Here is a 22,534-nt window from a genome sequence, read left to right on the forward strand (position 1 = left end):
AGCATCTGCTCAATTCAGCACAAAATTGCCTTTAACGTGTGAGATTTACCTTGCAGGCAAAGGTAGCTGAAATGTAGACTTCCTGCATTCATTCCTGCAATAGCCTGGCCACAGCAGGGAGTCTGTCCTAAAGGTTAATTCAGACTGACCATACATTGAAGTGACCTCTTGACTGCCGAGTTTAACAGTGGATGTAAGTCATGATGCCAGCACAGCCTACAGCCTATACCCTGCCTCACTCCTGAGCAGAGTACTGAGAGCCTACCACTCCAGGGAAGCCCAAAGCAGAAGATCAGGCAAACTGCCTTATGACTTTGGGCAAGTCAGTGACTGCAAAAGAGTATTTAGCTACAGAAATCATGGTGCATGATCCTCTAAGTAGTCTCTTAGAGTAGTAATTATTAATATAATGAAGTAGCAAGAGTAATATGATCATCCAAAATTACTTATAAAAGTATTAGTAAAGGCTGGATTTTCTTAAGAAAAAGAAAAAAACAGATTCTCAGTTATCAGTTATTCAAAAGAAAGTTTCTCAAAGCTCTGCCTTCCTTTTCCAGTTTGTAGGAACAGAGATTGTAAAGGCAAGGTGCGTATTTTATTGAGTCCAGCTCCCTACATGAATCTATTCAAAAGCCTTCTAGAAATTAATAGCCCTATTTCTCTGGATCTGATGATCCATGACATCACATGTTTGGTTTTTGTTACTTAAGCCCCCTACCACGTTACCTTCTTGAAAGTAAAAGTAGACAGAAAATGAAGGGATTCTGCACAGAATCAGTCATTTGTCATGAGAAGTGGCTATTTTAGGGTTGACAGTGGTAGATGTGAGGATCTGAAAGGTATTCAAAGGTACTGATATGCATTATAGGAGTTTTAATTTTTAAATAGTGACAAGCTCCTCTAGCAAGTCTATTAGGTTTATTCCTGAGAACAACTGGCAGCCCTGTCAGTCTTTTGTATCACCTGGGTTGGCTGTGTCAGACACACACACAGAGCAAAAGGTAATGATTTTGTTGAAGGTGGCAGTCAGATGAAAGTTGCCATGAGTTTGCTACTTGTGTAAAGACAGAACTGTCTGCCTGCCCAGACTGAAAGAACAAACTGAATTTTGAATTTAGGCCAAAATGTTCTTGTCATTATACAAAACAAACATAAAACAAGTAAGTGCAACGCTGTATTCTGAAAAAGCAAGCAAAAACAAATTTGCAGAGCACAGGAGGATACAGACCATGACATTCTATGGCAAATAAATAATCAAATTAAGTTATGAACTGAAAATACTACTAAAACAACAGACAGTCTTGGAGAAATGTTACTAAATGCTGTCACTGACCAACTGCCATTTGCAACATTTGGTGCTTTTATTTGGTAAGTAGAGGAATCAGGAAATGGCAGAAATATAACTTATACATCTTATTTTCTTTTCAAGAGAGAAGATCCTAGCGCTTATCAGGAAAGAAAAGCAAAGTAAATGCAACTAAAACCCAGTTTGCGTATATACAGCATGTGCTAGAGCATAGTAATTGCTTCAGGCTAATTACTTCCTTAATTTGAAAAGATTATGCCTCTGACAACAACATCATGCTTGTAACTGCTTTGTCACCTTGCTAAGTGCTCAAAGCATTTCACTAACAACTACATAACTATATACACCAGATTTACACTGAATGACTGCATAAATTGAACAGGTTGTTAACAGCTCAAGATCTAGTTTGCTGGTATGTATTTGCATTGTTTCTTCAAGTTACCATGATTATGATACCTGCTAGCAAATTCTGGAGCATAGCTGGTACCTTCAGGAAGTCAACTGGAACAAATACAGTAATTTCACGACCATAAGGCACACCGGACCATAAGGCACACCGGACTATAAGGCGCACCCCCCAGGAGTCAGCAAATTTCACAACTTTGTAGATCAGATAAGGCGCACTGGACTATAAGGCGCACTTTTGTTTTTTTCCGCCAAGATCTGTGCCAAGCGCAACAAAGTAACTACTTAGTAACGGAATCCCACGATCATGGATTTTACTGGCATGTGCTCAAATTGGAAACATTTTAACAGATTGGTGTAGCATTTAAATGCAGCCCCAAGCGCCGTCCCGGTGCGCAGGGCCCGGCACTCCCGCCCAACCCTGGCTGGCGAGGTGAGGTTCGCGGCTGCTGCAGTTCAGGGCGGCCACGGCTCACACCTCAGGGTTGCTGCGGTTCAGGGTGGAACTGCCCGCTCCCTCTCTCCCTGTGCGGCTCCTGCTGGCCGACGGGTGCCCGCTCCCTCTCTCCCTGAGTGGCTGCCACTCAGCCCGCGCAGCCGGCGGGGACTGTGAGCAGGGGTTGGATGGTCCCTCTCATCCCACGCGGCCGGCAGGGACTGTGAGCAGGGGCTGGATGGTCCCTCTCATCCCACGCGGTCGGCGGGGACTGTGAGCAGGGGCTGGATGGTCCCTCTCAGCCCGTGCGGCCGGTGGGGACTATGAGCAGGGGCTGGGCGATCCCTCTCAGCTCGCGTGGGCAGCGGGGATGGTGAGCAGGGGCTGGGCGGTCCCTCTCATCCCGTGTGGCCGACGGGGACTGTGAGCAGGGGCTGGGCGGTCCCTCTCATCCCGTGTGGCCGGTGGGGACTGTGAGCAGGGGCTGGGCGGTCCCTCTCATCCCGTGCGGCTGGCAGGGACTGTGAACAGGGGCTGGGCGGTCCCTCTCAGCCCGCGCAGCTGGTGGGGGCTGGGACCGGGGGGCGGGGGGTGCTCCTGCCCCCCTTGCGGCTGGGCTCATGGCTCGCACTTTTTTTTTGCAGCGAGGAGGTGAGTCGCGTGCAAAAAGTAATGCATTACTGGCAGTTTGCAAACATTTTTCACAGACTGGTGTAGCCTTTAAACGCAGCCCCAGGTGCCTTCCTCATGCCGTGGGCCCCCGCACTCCCACCCATCCCCGGCAGGCCCTGCTCGCAGCTCCTGGCTATCACCACACGGTCGTGGGTCCTGGCTTCCCCTGCCCGGCAGCCGCAGCTGCCACAGACCCAGGCACTCCCGCCCGGCGTTGGCTGGCGCAGCTCCTCCTCTGCATTGCCCACGCCGTGTCGGCAGCGGTGGCTGCTCCCAGCCTCATTCTCCGCACTGCCCACGCTGCGTTGGCGGCGGTGGCTGCTCTCTGCCTCCTCCTCCACACCGCCCACGCCGTGTCGGCGGCAGTGGCTGCTCTCTGCCTCATTCTCCACACCGCTCGCACCGTGCCGGCAGCGGTGGCTGCTCTCTCCCTCCTTCTCCACACCGCCCGCACCGTGTTGGCAGTGGTGGCTGCTCTCTGCCTCCTCCTCCACGTCACCCGTGCTGTGCCGGCGGCAGCGGCTGCTCCCTGCCTCCTCCTTCTCCGCACCGCCTGTGCTGTGCTGGCGGCGGCAGCTGCTCCCTGCCTCCTCCTCTGCACCGCCCGCACCAGGTCGGCGGTGGCGGCTCCCTCCTTCCCCGCGCAGAGGTTGGGGCTGGCTCCCTCCCTCCCAGCGCGGCTCCTGCCGGCTGTGCCGCCTGCTCCCCTCACGACTCGGTGCTCCCGCGGCACCACCCCCCCACTGCGGCTCCTGCTTCTGGGGTGGCAAATGTCGCAACTTTGTCCATCAGATAAGGCGCACCAGACTATAAGGCGCACTTCCGGGTTCGGGTTGAAATTTTAGTCAAAAGGGTGCGCCTTATAGTCGTGAAATTACTGTACTTCCAGTAGTAATCAAGTATTTACCTTTCAGACGTAACCTGATAAAAAGTTCTTTGTAGGTTTTGCAAATGAAAATTTTCAGAAACTTACAGTCACTCAGACTGAGGTGGACTTCCATTGCAGCAGCTAAAGGTTCTGAATCCAGCACAGACGTCTGCACCAACCATGGATACATTAGTACAATTCAACAGAAATATTTGATTTCAGACACTGAGAAAACGGTTTCTTCTTATTTTGTTGCCACTAAACTTTTATTACTTTTTTTAACTGCAAGAATGATCAAACACTAGAACAGGCTGCCAAGAGAACTTGCAGAGTCTCCATCAAAACCTGACCAGACTTGGTCCTAAGCAATCTGCTTCAGGCAACCCTGCTTTGAACAGATGGGTGGTACTAGATTATCTACAGGGGTCCCTTCCAGCCCAAGAGCTTCCACAATTCTATGACACCAGATCAGATTTTAGATCTCAGATATTCAAACCAGACTGTATGAAAAGAACATAAATCCATTAACTTTAAAAGTAGGCTTAAATGAAACAGCAATAAATTAGCCTCAGGTATTTCTGGCTCCCAGGAAGTCCAATATCTATGTTAAAACCAAGGGCAAGTGAAACTAAGAAGGAAGAAATGAGATCAAGCAGAATTGTTGAACTAAATAATTTCAGTGCTTCAATTTAAGCTGACTTTTCTGAACAGACCTATAGCAAATTTCAATTTGAACTGCACAGCCTGACAACACTTCCTTGCTTTTCCAATCAAATATGGGAAACCAGAAGAAGCATTTATGGGATCAACAATCAGAAACAAAAAGAACATTACAGCAACAAGACAGGCAGGCAAGAACTGAGAAGACATTTTTCTGCAGCTTTTAAAAAATGTAGCTCTGTATGTCATGCAGCATGTTGGTATGAATTGGACTGCTGGCACAGTGCAGCAGTATCATGCCAAATCATGTTTTTGACATGTCTGTGACGTTCTCAGAAGGATCATCCTGGGCAAGAGTTAGCTCATCAAGGTCTGATTTAAAAACTGACTGTAACTGTCTTGTAGTGACTATTCAAATTTACTGATCTGTCCACATGGCCTGCAGCAAGACTAAATTACCTACACTAAAGGGAAGCAAAAAACCCTCCCCTGTACTTATCTTCTTAGACTTAACACTTTTGAGTATCTTTGAAGCAAATTTACCAGACCCAACACATGATATATAGAACACCATTAACAAAGGGCAAAGGAGTAACCTCCTGGTAAAGTATGCCACTGTAGAAAGAAACATAAGAAACTCCGGCACATAAGAAAAACACAAGTGGCAGCACCACATTAAGCTCTGGTAAGCTGGACCTCAGAAAAAAACCTTCACTTTTAGCACTCTTAATGATATCTGAGGTATTCAGGCAACAGTTTGCTTCTCAGATTAGGATTTCTTTTGGCACACTGCTATACGTATTTTAACAGATCCCACCTTCACTGCAAATATACTGGTCTCCAGTCTCTTCTTCCACCAGAAAAAGCCAAAGGTGGATCCCTCTGTGCTTTCTCCATCAGAATATATACCCATTATGAATAGCTCTACACATACTAATCCTGAAAAACAGAATGGATGTCGAAACATTACAATAGACAGGGAAATATTCACTTCCTAGTGATAGCCCTTGGAGAAAGTGAGGTGAGGGACATTTTAGAAGCATATTGTGAACTTTTAAATGATTATGCTTGTTGTGATACCAAAATCCAAAAACTATTAGCTGAAGTACTAGCTGTGAAGCCTCTGAATAATGTTAAGAGACTTACTGAGACAGGATGAATACCAGGAAACAAAACTTCTGGTAAGTAGTCACATAGCATGACATTTTCCTTATCCATTAAATGCAATACTTAATATTCTCAGCTTTATTTGTATTTGCTCTATATGGAGAAGTAAATGCTTTATTTAGAATAGAAAGTGTTATCCTAACTAGCATAAAATTCTGCTTTTAACACTGTAGATGTGTTTGCTTACATAACTACTAACAACCATCACTGCAGCAATGCCAAATAAAATCTAGATATATTTTTAAGTTATTACCAGACTGTGAAGCATAAATGACTAAAATTCAAAGTAGTCAAAATGTACATGCTGAAGGCTAAATGTAAAATTATAGCTCCTCTTCGTGCATGCTGACAAATTACTATTGCATTCTACATTAATGTCATTTTTGAGGAGCTGAAAGATCATGCTACTTATAACAAGATAGACTGTGTCTTTAATTACTGCTAAAGCTCTCAAGAAAATCTCATTAATGATTGCAGAAAGGACCTATTTAAATTTTTTGGAGTAATATATGTTTCTTTCAAGGAGAGATACAGCTTGAGTAAATAGTATCATTACTTGCATTCAGGAATCATTCTTTTGAAAGCTTGAATAACAGAAATTTAAATAGTATTTCATGTCTTCCTTCTGCAGAGGCAAAGTATTTTCCAGGATAGCTAAGAATGTAAAATGGAAAATCCAAAATTTATATTGTAAAAATGTTACCAAAAGACTACATGTAAAACTTGGAAAGGTAAACCACACATTTTGGGGTCAGTGGAAGTCTATCCATTTTTGCACTATCACATCAATATGCTGGGGGTTTTTGCTAATGACAAATGAATTGCAGAAAAATCACATTCTGGGTAGAAGCAGAATGATGATACGTTCACACCATGGACCCAAGAGTCTTTCTGGAACGGGCAGTATTAAATAACTGACGTTAAACTCCAGATAGCTGTACTTCAAATTAGGCTGACAATCTATATACACGGTACACAGCAGATGTCAATCATTACAACAGAGGCACATTTGGGGAGCTGAAGTTAACAGTGCTTTTAAAAAGCTTGAGTCTCAATGTGGTCAATAGGAGACTTTTTGTATCTAGCTTCCAGTCTGCACTGTGTGCAAGTGTCAATGTCTGAATAGCAGGAGGTGCTGCTGGAGTGGCCCCTCTGAGAAAGGATATGGGGTTGTCCTGTGCTGGACACAATCACTCAGAGCTGGCTCTTACAGACCCAATGGTGGCCAAAGCTGAGCCCATCAGTGGCAACGGTGATGCCCCTGTGCTGATGTATTTAAGAAAGGGTAAAAAAACTGCACAGTAGCTATAAAAGAGGAGTGAGAACACATGAAAGAAAGTCCTGCAGACACACAGACCAGAAAAAAAGAAGAGGGGGGAGATGCTGTGGGTGCCAGAAAAAAGATTCCCCCCACAGTGCCAGAGCAGATACCATCCACGTTGCAGTCCATATTAAACACCCTCTAGAAACAAGGTGTATCAAATAGAAAAGTGAGGAGAATAAGAAGGCATGAGGAGAATACCCTCACAAGTTTCAGCACCCTGTCTTTAAATGAACATTGAAAAATACCATTCTACTCTGAAAAAAATGTAGCTGTCTTTGTGGGACAGGGAGAAGCATTGCAGAAAATGAAGGTTTCAGATACATACAAACTATTTAGGACAGATTATCAATAGCACAGAACACATGCTTTATGGTCTAGTGTTTTCTAATTCTAATTCTGTAAATGTTGTAACATAAGAGTATGGTTTATCAATGCATTTCCAAAACAAAAGTGTTTTGTTTAACTTATGATATAGTTTGCCAGATACATGAAAAATTTCCATTAATAACACGGTACCAATTCAAAATTTTGTCTTTGTGCAAGACTGACAATAGATTAGCTATTACGTTAAAATTAGAAACTGTTCAATGCTACCAACCAAGTAAAGCACCTAATCACACAGTTCTTTTAAGCATAAGAACAGTTGCATTGCACTACAAGGGGAAGTTATGAAGCATATGATTAAATGCAACTAAATTGGGTACAAATCACAAAAAAATGCAATTCTGAAATGTCTCTAAAGCATAGTGGAAACAAACAGGCTTGTGAGAAATTAAAACCAGTCCTTTTTGACAGTTTGTCATTCACATACGGAAGATGCAAAGACAAAAGAAGATCACAACTGCTGCATTTGCAAAAACATTGCTGCATTTTTCAAGATGACTTCTTACTTCCCAGTGAGGTCAAGTTTTTTAATATCACTTTAAAAATATTACATAGAGGTTCAGCATAAAACTTGATAGTAAGGTAATTGTTGTTGTATTACGAATTTTGAGCCTTCACACAAGTTTGATAAGAAGCCATATATAAATTATAAATTCAGTCTAATTTCAGAGAAAACTCCTATAGCTCAGAAAGAATCTTCATCATACAGCCACAAGAGACTGACAATAACCCCCCTACCCAGTAAAATCCTTCCCTACCCTTGCAAAAACAGTAAAAAACAACAAAACAAAAGCTCCACAAAAAAAAAAAAACACACCAAACAAAAAAAATATCAGAAATTAGCCTCATCAAGTAGGCAGGATGAATAGCAAATATGAGTAAAAAAATCTCATCCACCACCTAGGTATAACAACTCTAGTAATGAGATAAATAATAAATTTTAGAAAAATAACTCCTGAACTTCAGAAAGAAAAAGCATTAATGTTCATTTCTAGAAAATGAGACCAAAGACACAGTGAGAAAAAAGGCTATTGTTCTATGTCCCCCTTGTGCTGCTTGGAGTGAGGAGAAAAAAACATAGAAGTATTTTCAAGGCTTGTGGTACATCCTTGAATTATCAGAGGTTCCCGCAAATGCTACCATGAAGAACCACATGCCCAAAGTGGAAGACTGCACTGCAGTGGCTGGAGGAGAAAGTTAAAGGGGAAAGAGATGCTATGTTATTCACAGGATTCGACATGTGAAGCCCCATTTCCATGGGCAGCACCAAGTCAAACATCTTGCAGCTAAAGACACAAAAAAGATGCCGACTCCCATCAACACATATGGTTTGAAAGGTAAATTTTTCCTTTTCTCACCTTAACACAACACTTTTATAACAAAACATCATGGATAATGCTCAAAATTAGTTAAAACCTCAACCACACTCTCTACAGTTCAGAAATTTAATTTAAATTTTTAAAGAAAAAACTCACTAGGTTTCTTTGTCCATAAAGACAGTAAAAACAGAAAATGCAAAATAATGTGTCTGCAGGCTCATTACTCTGATGGGAAATACTGCTTTGACCTGCATTATTCCTTTATACCCATATATCATACTTCTAAATAATTGTATGCTGAAAAAAAAAACCCTTTTACAAGTAACTTGCTGCATTTTATAGAATCTGGACCAAGGCTTTGTCTACTCACATGATGTGGACTACAGCAAACGCCTTCATGTCACCCATTCTACCCCAGAGGAGAACAGTACCTACTGAGACCTTCATTGGAATGGTCTCAGTCTTCCTTCCCGATATGATGAGCATTGTGGCTCTGCTTCAGTATGTAGCATTTAAATGTCTGAATAAACCCCAGCTTAAGCCTAGATCTTTCCTGGATCATAGCTAGAGTGGTTCAGCATCTGGCAGGATTGAGACCTAAGGATATGCTAGAAGAAATTAGCAACTTCCATTTAAATGCTTATACTTATTTTTCCCAGTAAAAATTGAAGTATAACAAGTGCTCTCTCATCACACAGAGAGGCCCTTGATTGTTATTTAATGATCACAACGAATAGTTAGAAAACATGAAATGAAGCAAATAAATCTTCTATTGAGCCTGATGTTTTCAACAAATGAAAGTACAGTAATTTCACGATTATAAATCAGACTTCTGGGTGTCGGTAACTTTTCATTCTTTGTCCATATATAAGCCACACCTGATTATAAGCCACACGTTACAATACAGAGTGTGATAAAAGGCATCTATTCTATCACCATCTGTTGAGGGTGGGGACAGTGATCCTTATTGCCGCAGGAGATATTCTGCTAATGGGCCATCCATTAAAACCAGGTGGGGCATTGTTCTTTATCTTTTCACAACCCATCCTTCCTACAGGGAGTCATTTTCTGCTAATGGCCCATTGAGTCCCACTGTGTGACTGGTAAAATTATACTTCATCCCATTGGAAGTTGCTCCAGCCAGGGGGAAGAGCCCAACATTTCTTACCAAGATAAAAACAGAGGTTCTGGGACACTAAGGTAGCCCTTTTCTCCACTGGACTCCAGAGGAAAACTGGATTTCTCCACATCACCACTGGACCTCTGGAGAGAAACTGCACCTTCTACAGGACCACTGCTTGAACTGAATCACATTTGTCACTGCAGGAGGACTGTAGCCACCATTTAATCAAACTGCTACCAACACCCTGCCTGACGGGTTGTCAGGTTGTACTCTGACTTTGTCAGGGTTTGGAGTTTGTTTCTTTGTAGTACTGTATTTCTATTTTAATTTCCCTAGAAAAGGACTGTTATTCCTAATTCCCGCATCCTTGCCTGAAAGCCCCTTGATTTTAAAATTATAATAATTTGGAGGGAGGGGGTTTACATTCTCCATTTCAAAGAGAAGCTCCTGCCTTTCTCAGCAGACACCTGTCCTCCAAACTAAAACAGTAACTTTTTGTTCTTTGTCCATATATAAGCCGCACCTGATTATAAGCTGCACTTCGGGTTCGGACCAAAATTTTAGTCAAAATGGGGTAGGGCTTATAATCGTGAAATTACAGTAATTTCACGAATACAAGCCGCAGCAATTTGACAAAAATTTTGGTGGAAACCCGGAAGTGCGGCTAATAGTCGGGTGAGGCTAATATATTAATAATTTTCTGACATTTACAACCCCAGACGTGCCAGCCAGAGTGCCGAGCCAAGCACCGGCCACTAAAAGCCGGCATTTCGCAATTGTTACAGTGTTACCGTGTTGCCCTGGCTCCCTGCAGGCAGCACGGGGGGCGGGGAGAGAGGCGGGAGAGCTCTCTTTCCGCCTCTGCTGCGGCCCAGGGGAGGAGGGGGGGGGGGCGCCGCCATTGCCGCGGCCCGGGAAAGGGGGGGGGGCAGGGGGCGCCGCCATTGCCGCGGCCCGGGGAGCCGACGGGGGGGGGGCGCCGCCATTGCCGCGGCCCGGGGAGCCGACGGGGGGGGGGGGCGCCGCCATTGCCGCGGCTCAGGGAGGACGCGGGGGGGCCGCGTCGCCATTGCCGCGGCCCAGGGAGGACGCGGGGGGGCCGCGCCGCCATTGCCGCGGCCCGGGGAGGACGCGGGGGGGGCCGCGCCGCCATTGCCGCGGCTCGGGGAGCCGACGGGGGGGGGGGGCGCCGCCATTGCCGCGGCTCCGGTAGCCGACGGGAGCCCTGCGCAGCCATTGCCGCGGCCCGGGGAGGGGGGGGGAAGTGCGTGCCGCCATTGCCGCGTCTCGGGGAGCCGGCGGGAGCCCCGCGCCGCCATTGCCGCGGCCCGGGGGGGGCGGGAAGTGTGCGCTGCCATTGCCGCGGCTCGGGGAGGAGGCGGGGTGCTTTGTCCGTGCCCGCCGCCGGCGCCACGGGCGCGGGAAAGCTCCGTCCCCGCCCGCCGCCACTGCCATAGGAGCAGGGGAAGCTCCGTCCCTGCCTGCCACCGCGGGGCAGCGCCGACCCGGGGTGACCGAGCCCAGTGGCAGCGGCGGTCGGCCCCGAGCGGCAGCACCGGGCTGGGCCACCTGGCCCCGTCAGCGGCCCCTAGTGGGCCGAGCCTGCACAGCCTTAGCTCAGCCAGTAAACCCCGCCCTCCCGCGGTTCTGTTACTAATTGCACGCGGGTCCTCGCTGTGAACGACAGAGCGGCTTATATTCGGGTGCGGCTTATCTATGGACAAAAATTGAAATATTTGCCAACACCCAGAGATGCGGCTTATAGTCAGTGCGGCTTGTATTCGTGAATTTACTGTACTGTACTCAAAGTTTTCAAAACCAGTTCTATCCAATTTTCTTTATTTTAGACTAAATTTTCCGTGTTCTTCAGTTACAGATCCACACATTGGCACCACACAAATTAAACTGAAACACCCATCTACTTGAACAATTTGTTTAAAGATTTCTTTATAGTACTACTTATACAATATAAAATACATTGCATTCTTCAAAGTTCAAGTTCATGCATCAGCACTATCCACTACAGTATCTGCTTGCCTTTCAGTGATAAATTAGGAAATCAGAAAAACACTACAGAAGGTTATTTTTCCTTTCTCATTGCAGCCTCCTAGGAGGATATAAATACTGTTTAGGTTTTAGCATTTCTAAGTTACATTCTATTCTAAGTATAGGTAAGTTGGGAATTTTTTTTATTTGACAATTAAATAATTTGTATTTTCTTATATACTCAGTCATCAAGACTGCTTTTTCTTTCACCCCTGCAAAAGGGAAAGATAAAACAAACCAAAGTTCACCAGACTCCAAATCCTGTGATTTCAAACTTAGTACTCAATACTTATGCTGTTTGTGATAGCTTGAATGAATCAGTCAATGAAACAGCTCCTTAATTTAACAGAAACTTCTTAGTTTATTCATAAACTTGTAACACTAACATACCCATTCAGAGAGAAGCACATTTCTAGAAACCTCTTCATGCACCAATGAAAAACTTCAACTACATAAAAATGATACTGTTGTTCCCAAACCCCAGAAGTGCCTCATTTTTGTTGATAATATAAATACACACTCACATATGTGTATGCACATGAGAATTACACTACAGCCCCAGTATAAAACAGCATAAACTCTCTCCAGAGTTAAAAGCATATGTAAAATACAACAGAAGTAATGCAGTTCTCTTTCAGTCTTATGAGTGGGACAATTTAAGTAGAGACATATGTATCAAGATTCCACATTAACACTCTATATGATGCCATAGTCAACTGTAGAGGGGTATCTGGAATATTTCTAGAAAGAAAACAGTCTCTTACAGGTTCTGACTATTCTTTGCAACCGGTCCAAAAAGGAAGAGGTTACAGCCATTTGCTTTAGATTACCTTCCTCCCCCTTCCATTCTCTCCTCCACGTATGGCCCCTTCAACAGAACAAGTTGCATGGATGGCCTCAAGTGTTTGGACACTGGGCTTGTGTCATGGCACAAAAGATGTACATCAGACCTGTGGTGTTTGGCCTGTGAGAAACCGTAAGTATAAAAAACATGACACTAAGTATAAGCTTCTCATAACTCCTTCATCTCTAGAAAGTTATCTAATCCATGAAATACAAACTGCATCTGAGTCTGCTGAATCAGATCACCTCATCAAACAGGTCAGGTCAATTCCATTACATTACATATTTTTACAATTATAAAAGTTGTCTATGCCAATTATTTTTGAAAGACCTCAAGGTAGGTGGTCTAAGCACAGCACCACATGAAAGCAAAACAAGTTTCACTCAAGAAATTACTTTTTACAATAAGCCAATTGTAGACAGAACTGGTAGCATTTGTGATAGCTGCTCGGAAACTAAAGGTTATTTAACAACTATGATTCAAACACGAGTTCCCAATGGTAATTCTGCCAACTTTGAATCCTTCAAACTGAAATTCTTCTTGCTTATCTCAATCTAGTTTTTTTTTAAATTATCAATTCACCACATCTGTGAGACAAAGAGTGTTTGTGCTGTCCACAAAGCTCATATATAATGCTTTGTGCATTTGATTACAATATAGAACTCTTCTACTCTCTCTGAGAATAAACTTTAATATCTAAGTATTTTAGAAGAGAGACTTGGATGACCCAAGAGTTCTGTCACATATCAAACTTAGAAGAAATGCTTAGTATGGTCAATCCAATAAATACAAGTCCATATGTCTAAACTGTTGAAGACTACAGCTAAGATTACAAAGATCCAGGGAAAAGCAAGTAGATATCTACACAAATAAGGGACAGGAATAAAGGAGAGTGCTGGGCAAGGTCTAAAAAAGGTGATGCTACAGGAGTCTATTTATATTAAAACACATTCCCCTCCAATATCTGGTTGCCTTTCCATGTATGCTAAACTCAACCTGCTTGTTTGTGCATTCCACAATGACCATATCACTTACACAGGATCCCTGACTGACTCTGCACTCAGTATCATGAATAACGACAGCATACAAACTAAATCTTACCTGCAGGACACCTGCTTTATTTATAAATGGGAAACCACTTAGAAACTGCTGGAAGGAGCAATTTAGGAACACAATCCAGTGCACACCACCAATCAGTTCATGACATAGCATCCCAAGGTGAAATGGGATATCCAAGACAAATACACAGGGTGTGCTTCAAGCCCAGCAAAAGAGCGATACAAAACCTGGGGCATGGAAGTTGCAAAGAGCTTCAAACAAACCCATAGAGCACTGTTACAGTCTTAAGTATAAATTGTCTGGGCTACAAGAGAATTTTCAAGACCCTTTAAATTTCAAGAGTGTTAACTCCTTGGCAAAGTCCTACACTTGAACTTAAATTACATCAAGCATATGTATAGTAAAGTTAAAGGGGAAGCAAAGTTTCTGACCAAACAAGCTGTACTATGCTACAGAGAACTTGAATTGCATCGTATACCCATTACTCATCACAGCAGGAGCACTTCTCAGGTGGAAAGAACATGCCCACCACAACAAATTTGGTGCAGCAGCTCTGTAGAGAAAGAGTGCTCAGCACAGCCACACTGTGCAGTCTTGATTTCTTCCCAGAGCATAGTCATGCTGTTGAATGAGGCAGTGGGGAAAAGTAAGCAGTCTCATAAGCAGGTTGTGCCCTAACACATGCATAAAAAGGCAAAATTATACTGACTAGGAAGTGGGAGAGGCAGATATTTTCCTTACGCAACGTTAACATTCTTTTAGATTCCTCTGTTAAGTCTGGGAAAACATCATCTTAAATGTTTTGCCCATGAATTCACATACTCCACAGATTTCAGCTATGACTGGCTCATTGCTTTCAGTATTTAAAAGAAGAAAACAAGTATCAAAGACTGCTCTAGAAGCTGCAGTACAAGATATAAAAGCAGTGGGAGTTGTATGCAGGAATTTTCCTGCTAGCTAAAAATTCTTTCCTAAGAGTTCTATGCTTGCTTACAGACTAAATTACATATTAGAACCAAGCATACACAAAAATTACATTAAAATAGTTAAAACTGCAGCATGGCTATCCTACTTACAAACAGAACCAAATAAATGAGAAGTTACACATTGTAACATTCTCCATCCACTCGATTCTTAACACTTCACCTGGTAATACACAGTATGAAAACGCCACTTTGGTACAATAATCCAGGAAGGTTATCCATGGACAATGGAAAAATGTAGTAGAGATCAAAACTGTATTTGGTTTTAAGACTGGCAGAAATTGCTATGAGAATCAGAAATGTACAACATAGAATATTAAAAAAAACAACAACAAAGTCTAAACAACAAACTAAATTACCCAATCAACATTTAGAGAAGAAAAAAAAATCAGTAAAATATAAGACAGGTCAGTGCTCAAGGCAGAGTAGCAAAAAGAAGATGAGTGCTCTGATGCACTATGGAAACAGAAAGGTTTCTTACACGTTTCTGCAATTATTTTTCCTAGGGTAGCTTTAAAAATATATTTTGTATTCTTTAGTTGCAAGCTACAGAGATCTTACTTGTTATTCTGTCCATATGAATAATGACAAACCCTGGGAAGAAATGCTTTTTTTCAGTTTGACATTGTAAAATTTCAGACTAAATAAATTTGTGTACATTAGGTTTCTGAAAGTTTTCAAAGCATCCACAATTCTATATAACAGCAGAACTGAGAAACAGAAAACCAAAACACCTGATTTAGGTGTTCTGTGAAAACTCTGAAAAGATAATTTCTTCCTTTGGCTATTTAGAGAGTTTGATTCTATTTGAAAAGTAAATACTATTGATCCGTTACAACAGTAAAAAGGAAAATAGAGTGAAAATCCTTGCCAGGGGATGGTGTAAATTAAAACTATGTTTTTCATAAAAGCACCAATCCTAAATCCCACAGTGGTTCTTCTTGCTTGACTACCTACACAACAGACCACAGACTTTTAACTCTTAGCCTAAACTGAGGTTACAAAGAATGAAAAGTTGCCTGATCTAGGCTGACACATTCCAAAGAAGCCACTTCAAGAATCGCACCTAAGCTTAAACAAAAGATAAGGATAATTGCAGTTAACTCTAAAATATGGAGCAGGAGGAAAGAGAGAAGGTCTCATTATCCTAAAATTAAGCCCTATGAAAAAGCATCCAGAGTTGAAGTTACAATAGGAAAAGAAATCTAAGCACATTAAGGCATTGAAACGGACTTCAGGCACCAAAACATATACACCAGCTCACACAAATCTTTGCACAAGTCCCTTAATAAGAGATTTAAAAAAATACGCAGTTATGAAGTCAGAACCAAAATACTTCAGACACTTAAAAGCTGAAATAACTTGTTTCCTTTAGAATAAAATACAATGAAACTTGTGTTACATAACCTACCACACTGAAGGAAATATATAAATTATTTAATTGCCAGAGAAGAAACAGCAGAATCTAGAAGGACCTGAAGGAAACCAAGGGAATGAGCAACAAAACGAGTACTGACAATAAACACTGCATGCATAATATAAATCATAAACTTCAGAACTTGGAATTGCTTTAGAGGCTCCCATTTATCTCTTCCTCAATCAGACAAGTAATAAAAAACTAACTTCATCTGAATAAAACCTGGAATAACAAAATGCCATGAAAGCTATTAAAGTGATTCCAGAAGTCAACTGTATGCCATACCAGTGCACAGTGCTCATATCAAGATACATTATCTTGAAATAATAATGCAGTGCTGGAAAGTGGAAAGAGAATCAGTGATTCCAGCAGTAGTGTTAAAGCACAACTTCCTTTTCACTGAGGTGAAACTTTGCATGCCCACATTCTAAAGATTAAGCACTGCTTTTCTTGAAGAAGAAATATAGCAGAAGTGCACACCAAGTACAGCACAACATCTAGAACAAAGAGAGGACTGTTCCTTCCACTTTCCTCTCAATGAGAAAAAAAGGAAATGTGAAACAGAACTGAAATGTGACCATGCCAGAACTGAGAGAAGAACTCCTGGTTTGCTAAGCAACCTGTGCACTTTCTTCAAAGAGGAAAGTGGGAACCAGACCACACACTAAATGAGATTTTTGAAAGTTATACATAAGAGTAAAATCCATAGAACTAGAGCTTCTAGATGAGGGTCACCAAAATGGTAGACTTTATGTACCAAGTGTGTGCAACAAGTACCTTTTTACCATATCTTTCCAAAGATTGGAAGAGCAAGGACCCCAGCATTCCCAAAGGAAAGCTGATATTCCTCATAATCTCCAGGAAGTAAATGTAACAGATGGTCATATACTCCAAATTGTAAAAGCATCACGTGGCATTCATACCAGTGAACTAGAGCATATGGTTTATTTCCTCCTCTTAGGTCTTGGTAAAAAAGAAAATACCTGAAAGCTAAACAAGTAACAATCACAAAAACCAACATTCAAAGCTCAAACAAGTTCTAGAAAAGGCTCTTTAGACCTCTTGCTTCAAGATGTGTATCAACAGCTTGTATGAAATAAGGTGAACGTTTTCAGCACATTCTAGTAGCATCTGGCCTCCTTATCACTTTTCCTTTTGTACTGGTTTTTATTACACTGTTTTGTAAAGACAGAAGCTAAATCTTGTCCAAATGATCTGATTTAGCACACACTGTGTAAGCATTAGATCAATCAAAGGGAAGGAGGAGAAGGTAAGTACCTTCCAAAATGAAATACTATTGTCTATCTGGAAGGTCTTCAATACCCTAAGAGCACTGGAAGGAAATAACACCAACCCAGAAGGAAAGTTTAGGATTTGAGACAGTCACACTATAAAGGGACCACAGGAAAAACAAAATTAACAGACTAAAATTTCTTCTCTTACTGCTGTTTTTAAAATGGGTAAGTTGTACCTTAAATCTGTTTTCCATTGTCTGAAGTTCAATAACTTTTTGTAGTGAAATACCAGATTTTTCTCTTCCTTACAGGTAAATTATGCATAAATGGTAGTTCACTTCAAAAAGAATTGTGCAAATATATTCCAATATACGAACTATGCTCCCTGCTTAAACTAAGAAGTTGACATGACAAATAGATGAAAACATGAATCTTCATTAACACCTCTAGTAACTGCAGTACAGCTATACTTTGACTCATTAAGCTGTCCTTCACATCCAAAAAACTCAAGTGAGAAATGCTCAATAGGACCTAAAGCACTTTGTTTGTAAAAGACATTATTTTCATAGTAAGCAGGAAGATCAGAGTTCAACTTTGAAAATTGATTCTATTAACAAACAAGATATTATTTCATATGTAAGAAATCTTCCTTTATCTAGAGATGCAGCAGTTTTCAGACTTTTTGCATTTTGATCTGTTTCAAGGGAGTAATCCTTGAAACCAACTAAAATCAATCCCATAAAACACTGGCATGAAGTAGACAAAAACATATTATCCAACAAAAATGCGTTCAGCTCCTACTAACAGCTACTTTTGGAAACTGCTCAAGTACAAAAAACAACTATTCACATAAAGCATTTCTGAATAGCAAATACAGTAATTTCATGACTATAAGGCGCACCCTTCTGCCTAAAATTTTGGCCCGAAACCAGAAGTGCGCTTTATAGTCCGGTGCACCTTATATATGGACAAAGTTTGGAAATTTGCCAACTCAGAAGTGTGAGCCGCAAGCTGCGGGGGGAACCGGCAGGGCCACGGTTGCTGGGTGCAGGCGAGCCCAGGCACCCGCAGAGCTGCGGTGCCGGGTGCAGGCCGGCCTGCGGAGCCGTGGCGCCGCGGCTGCCAGGTACAGGTGAACTTGAGGGCCCGCAGAGCCGCGGTTGCCGGGTGCAGGCGGGTCTGCGGTGCTGCAGCTGCTGGGTGGAGGCAGGGCCTCAGCCAGCAACCACACGTTGGGAGCCAGTGGCGGATCCTCGATGCAAAAAAAAAGTGCACCATATATATAGGCAAAAGTTCGGAAATTTGCCGACACCCGGAAGTGCGCCTTATAATCTGGTGCGCCTTATGGTCATGAAATCCCTGTAATATGGGGAATAACTGGTAAGAAAGCATCACTGTGTGAAAAAAAACAAACTAAAATATCATTCACATAAATCATCAACAATACTGTTGACTCATCATGGACTGTGTACAGTGAAGACATAAAAGGATGTTAATCTTTCAAGAGTTGATAATCAGGGTAAGAAAACAATGAAGATTAATAATATGATGAGCAGTGCAAAAGCTCCCAAAGGCCCTATTCTGGATGGGAGTGCCATAGAGCTATGCATACCAACAAAAGTAAGTTCCCATCTCAGAAACTACACACCCCAAAGACAATTCAACTAAACTAAAATAAACTAGGATATTAATCTGGTGTGTTTAACAGCTCTTAGATGTTCCTAGATATGGTATGTTTTTGGGGCCTGTAGTACCACTTCAGCCCAGAGAAAAAGATGATTACAAACCTTTTTCTGACAACATGATTCAGGAACAGTATGCGATGCTAAGTAAGAAGAAACAAAATATTCACCTTCTCAAACATGAAGTGCTTGCTTCACACAAATGCTGCCTTATCCTACAAAAGGAGGAAAACAGGCTGCTTTCCAGGTAGTAAAAAGCAGAGCCCTCAATTATGTAACTTTATTTTTTTAAAGAAGATGGTACTGGTGTTCAATTTCTATAAAATTCCCTTTATTCTGTAAAGAAATTTTCAAAGTTCATTTCCATCAACATACTAGCCTTTCATCTGCATTATGTATCCTTGTAAAACACATTTTAAGAGGATGTTGCAGGAAAATGGCTGGAAGTCATGCCAGAAACTACTGCATTACATGTCCTTTCTGCAATCCAGGTGAAAAGGAAAGTATTTTTCTAGACTGGAAGACAGAAGTGAACAAGTCATTGTGGATTCAGCATTTGCTGCCAGAACAACAGAAATGCATTTTATGCAGCAGGACTTTCCCTTTTAAAACACATATATATCCCTCTTTGTCAAACTGAAAAGATTTAATCAATTACCAACAAGTTTTCTGTTTATTTTGCTGTGTTGGAGAGGTCAAAAGGACACTGTAATCACAGTTCATTCACAAAGCAATTAACACAGATGCATGAACCAATGAAAATACTTGGTCAAAAAAAAGTTCTAAGAGGAATCCATGTTTTTCATCAACCAATACAGTAGCAATGTGGAAAAGTCCATATGGTCATACCATCATGATTCCTATGAGGAAAGGCTGAGAGAACTGGAACAGTTCAGCTTGGAAAAGAGAAGGCTTTGGGGTGACTTAAGTGTGGACTTCCAGTACCTGAAGGGAGCCTACAAGAAAGATGGTGAGAGACTTTTTACAAGAGAGTGTTGGGATAGGACAAGGGGAAATGGATTCAAACTGAAAGAGGGTAGGTTTAAGTTGGATGTTAAGACGAAAGTCCTTACTGTGAAACTAGAACAGGTTGCCCAGAGAAGTTGTGCAGGCCCTATCCCTGGAAGTGTTTAAGGCCAGGTTGGGTGGAGCTCTCAGCAACCCTTTAATGAAAAGTGTCTCCTGTCGATAGCAGGGGGCATGGAACTAGATGATCTTTAAGGTCCCTTTCAACCCAGGACATTCTATGATAGACACAGATAGAAAAAGGAATCAAAAATAACAATGAGAGCAGCCTTGACATGCATGCTGTTTAAATTACAGTAAAAATTACAAACTGTGCTCTACTTCCAAAAGCCCTAAATATGAGCATTCCTAAAATCCCACCATTCAATACTAAATACTGAAAATTAAGTTACTATACCCTACTCATCCTTAATTCAGTAATAACTTTAAATTCTGATGCACCTAATTGCAAAGCATTACTGTAGCTAAAGATTATCCTCAGTCAGATAGATCCTAAGAAATCCCTTAAGCCTCCTTCTTCCAGAAGGATGAAGCAAGACATAAAGGTAACAACGTATGGAAAATGCAAGAGAAACAGCAGCCTAACAAAAATACTGTAAAACAGGGCAATGCTCAGAAAAATACAGCTCTTAAAAGCTAGCCTCCATTTAAATGGCATCTCTCCAGTGTTAGGTTTTTCACTTATTGCGCATTACGTGGCAGCTACAGCCCGAGTCCAGCCCTATTTGCACAGCCTGGAACTCAGGTAGACAGCCCAGAGCCCTGCGTAGCCAAGATCCACCTTGAGGACAAAGCTGATAAAACAAAAGGTGATTTTCTTCCTGGGAAGAACAAACACATACACAAATGATGCCTTTTTATGAACAACTAGACACGTATATAGCACCACGTGTGTCCACATGCACAACCTGATAACATTCACTGGCTGAAGACAGCTTCAGTCACTGATGATGTGTGTGAGGTATTAAGGGCAAGCCCAGAGACATGGGCTCAGTTCACAAGATGTTCTCAGAGGGCCGCTTCAAATCCATCAGTGGAGAAGATATGAGGACACAGACTTTCCTAATCTTACTATCCTCTGAAGTTGCATAGCCTTAAGAGTAGCTTGGGGCTTGTAACCCCCACACTGTAGGTATGTCAAGTTCCCCGCAAGTAAATGGCATACATCCTTTAACACTTCTGAGGTATACTGACTCCCTGTTGCCCTCTCTATCTTCAGCATCTGTACAAATGTACCCATTAACAGCAAAAGTCAAAATTAACCAGCTTAGCACAGCTAACAGTGTTAACAGTGTAGGAACATGTTTAAATTTGACACAGAGTAATTAAAGTAAATCACATGTATTTAAAGTACACTGCTCCAAAGGCACTGTCAAATCACTGCAGCACTGTAGATAATTATGTATAGCACTCAGTGCACCAAAGAAGATGAGGAAATGTTCTTGACTAAGTGAAGGGAGCTGGTGTGCTCTGAACATAATTTGAAGAAAGAATATGGGTGTTTCATAGCATATAACCTATAAATTAAGCTGTCAATAAAAACAGAGAGAGAATAGGGAAAACAAAGGCAAAAGAAAAACAGTTATTCCTTCAAATGAACCTCAGCTGCTGAATCCTTTTCTATAAATCTAATTGCATATATTTTAAAATCCAGTATTATGTCCTAGATGTCAAAATCAGCAGAGAAAACCATGTATTTCTTGATACCAATTTGACAGGCTACTTATTATACTTTTCATGCTCACTGCTATGTCTCAACAGTTAATTTATTAAAAAAATCAAAGGTCTGTAAAAACAAAGTTATATTTGTAGGATATTTTCATGAAACATTGTTTTGCAGCTAATAACCCCTAAAAAAGAAAAAAACTGGTAGATCAGAAGGGGTTCAACCCAAAATGACTAACAAGGAAGAGGAAAGAAAGAGTAGCATATGAATCTGCAGCAAAATCTAACATAAGTATTGATCTCTGCAATCCATAGCAGGTTATCTTTCAGATCACAAGTACTTTCATAGTTACACAAATGTCCTTGCTTGCCAAACAGTGAAGATCTTAAAAAAACTGACCCGATATTTTTCCTATTTCTTTTTTCAGGGGCTAGGGGATCCTGTTCAATCTGTCTATGGGGTATCATTTACAAAGAAAAAACACAGAGAAATACAGTAAATAACAAATGATATAAAAACAGAAAATTATAGCATTAATATAAGTAGAATAAGCAAACCTATAGCAGCACAGCAGAGTAACACAACAATTAGCACAACAACTACATCAACATGAAATCTGGTAAAATATAGTTTTAAAATGCTCTTACACAACAGAAAATGTGGAAAGGTAGAAGGCTTTTCTGATGCTGAATTTATACACACAAAATAAGTTCAGGTTACACTGTTTAGAGATGTATGCATCTTACCCGTGAGTACAGCTTTTGCTGAAGGGTCTGCCAGATCCAGAGCAGATTTCCCGTCGGTGTTCCGAATGTTTGGATCAGCTCCGTGCTGCAGTAGCACTGTGCAGGGAAAGCAGAAACAGTATCTTACCTCAGGTGTACACAGGTTATTTACTGCTAAGTGTTTCCT

At 41.7% G+C, this 22,534-nt stretch overlaps 1 protein-coding gene across 1 annotated transcript in view; it reads right to left on the minus strand.

Moving 5' to 3' along the window:
• Positions 1 to 22,534, minus strand: part of TNKS (tankyrase) — a 172,371-nt gene that overhangs the window by 110,140 nt on the left and 39,697 nt on the right. The window contains exon 3 of the mRNA XM_033061301.2: positions 22,369 to 22,464. Within this exon, the coding sequence (XP_032917192.1) occupies positions 22,369 to 22,464 (96 nt within the window). The remainder of the gene's footprint in view (positions 1 to 22,368; positions 22,465 to 22,534) is intronic.

The sequence above is a fragment of the Catharus ustulatus genome, chromosome 5 (assembly GCF_009819885.2).
Source record: "Catharus ustulatus isolate bCatUst1 chromosome 5, bCatUst1.pri.v2, whole genome shotgun sequence".
Lineage (NCBI taxonomy): Eukaryota > Metazoa > Chordata > Aves > Passeriformes > Turdidae > Catharus > Catharus ustulatus.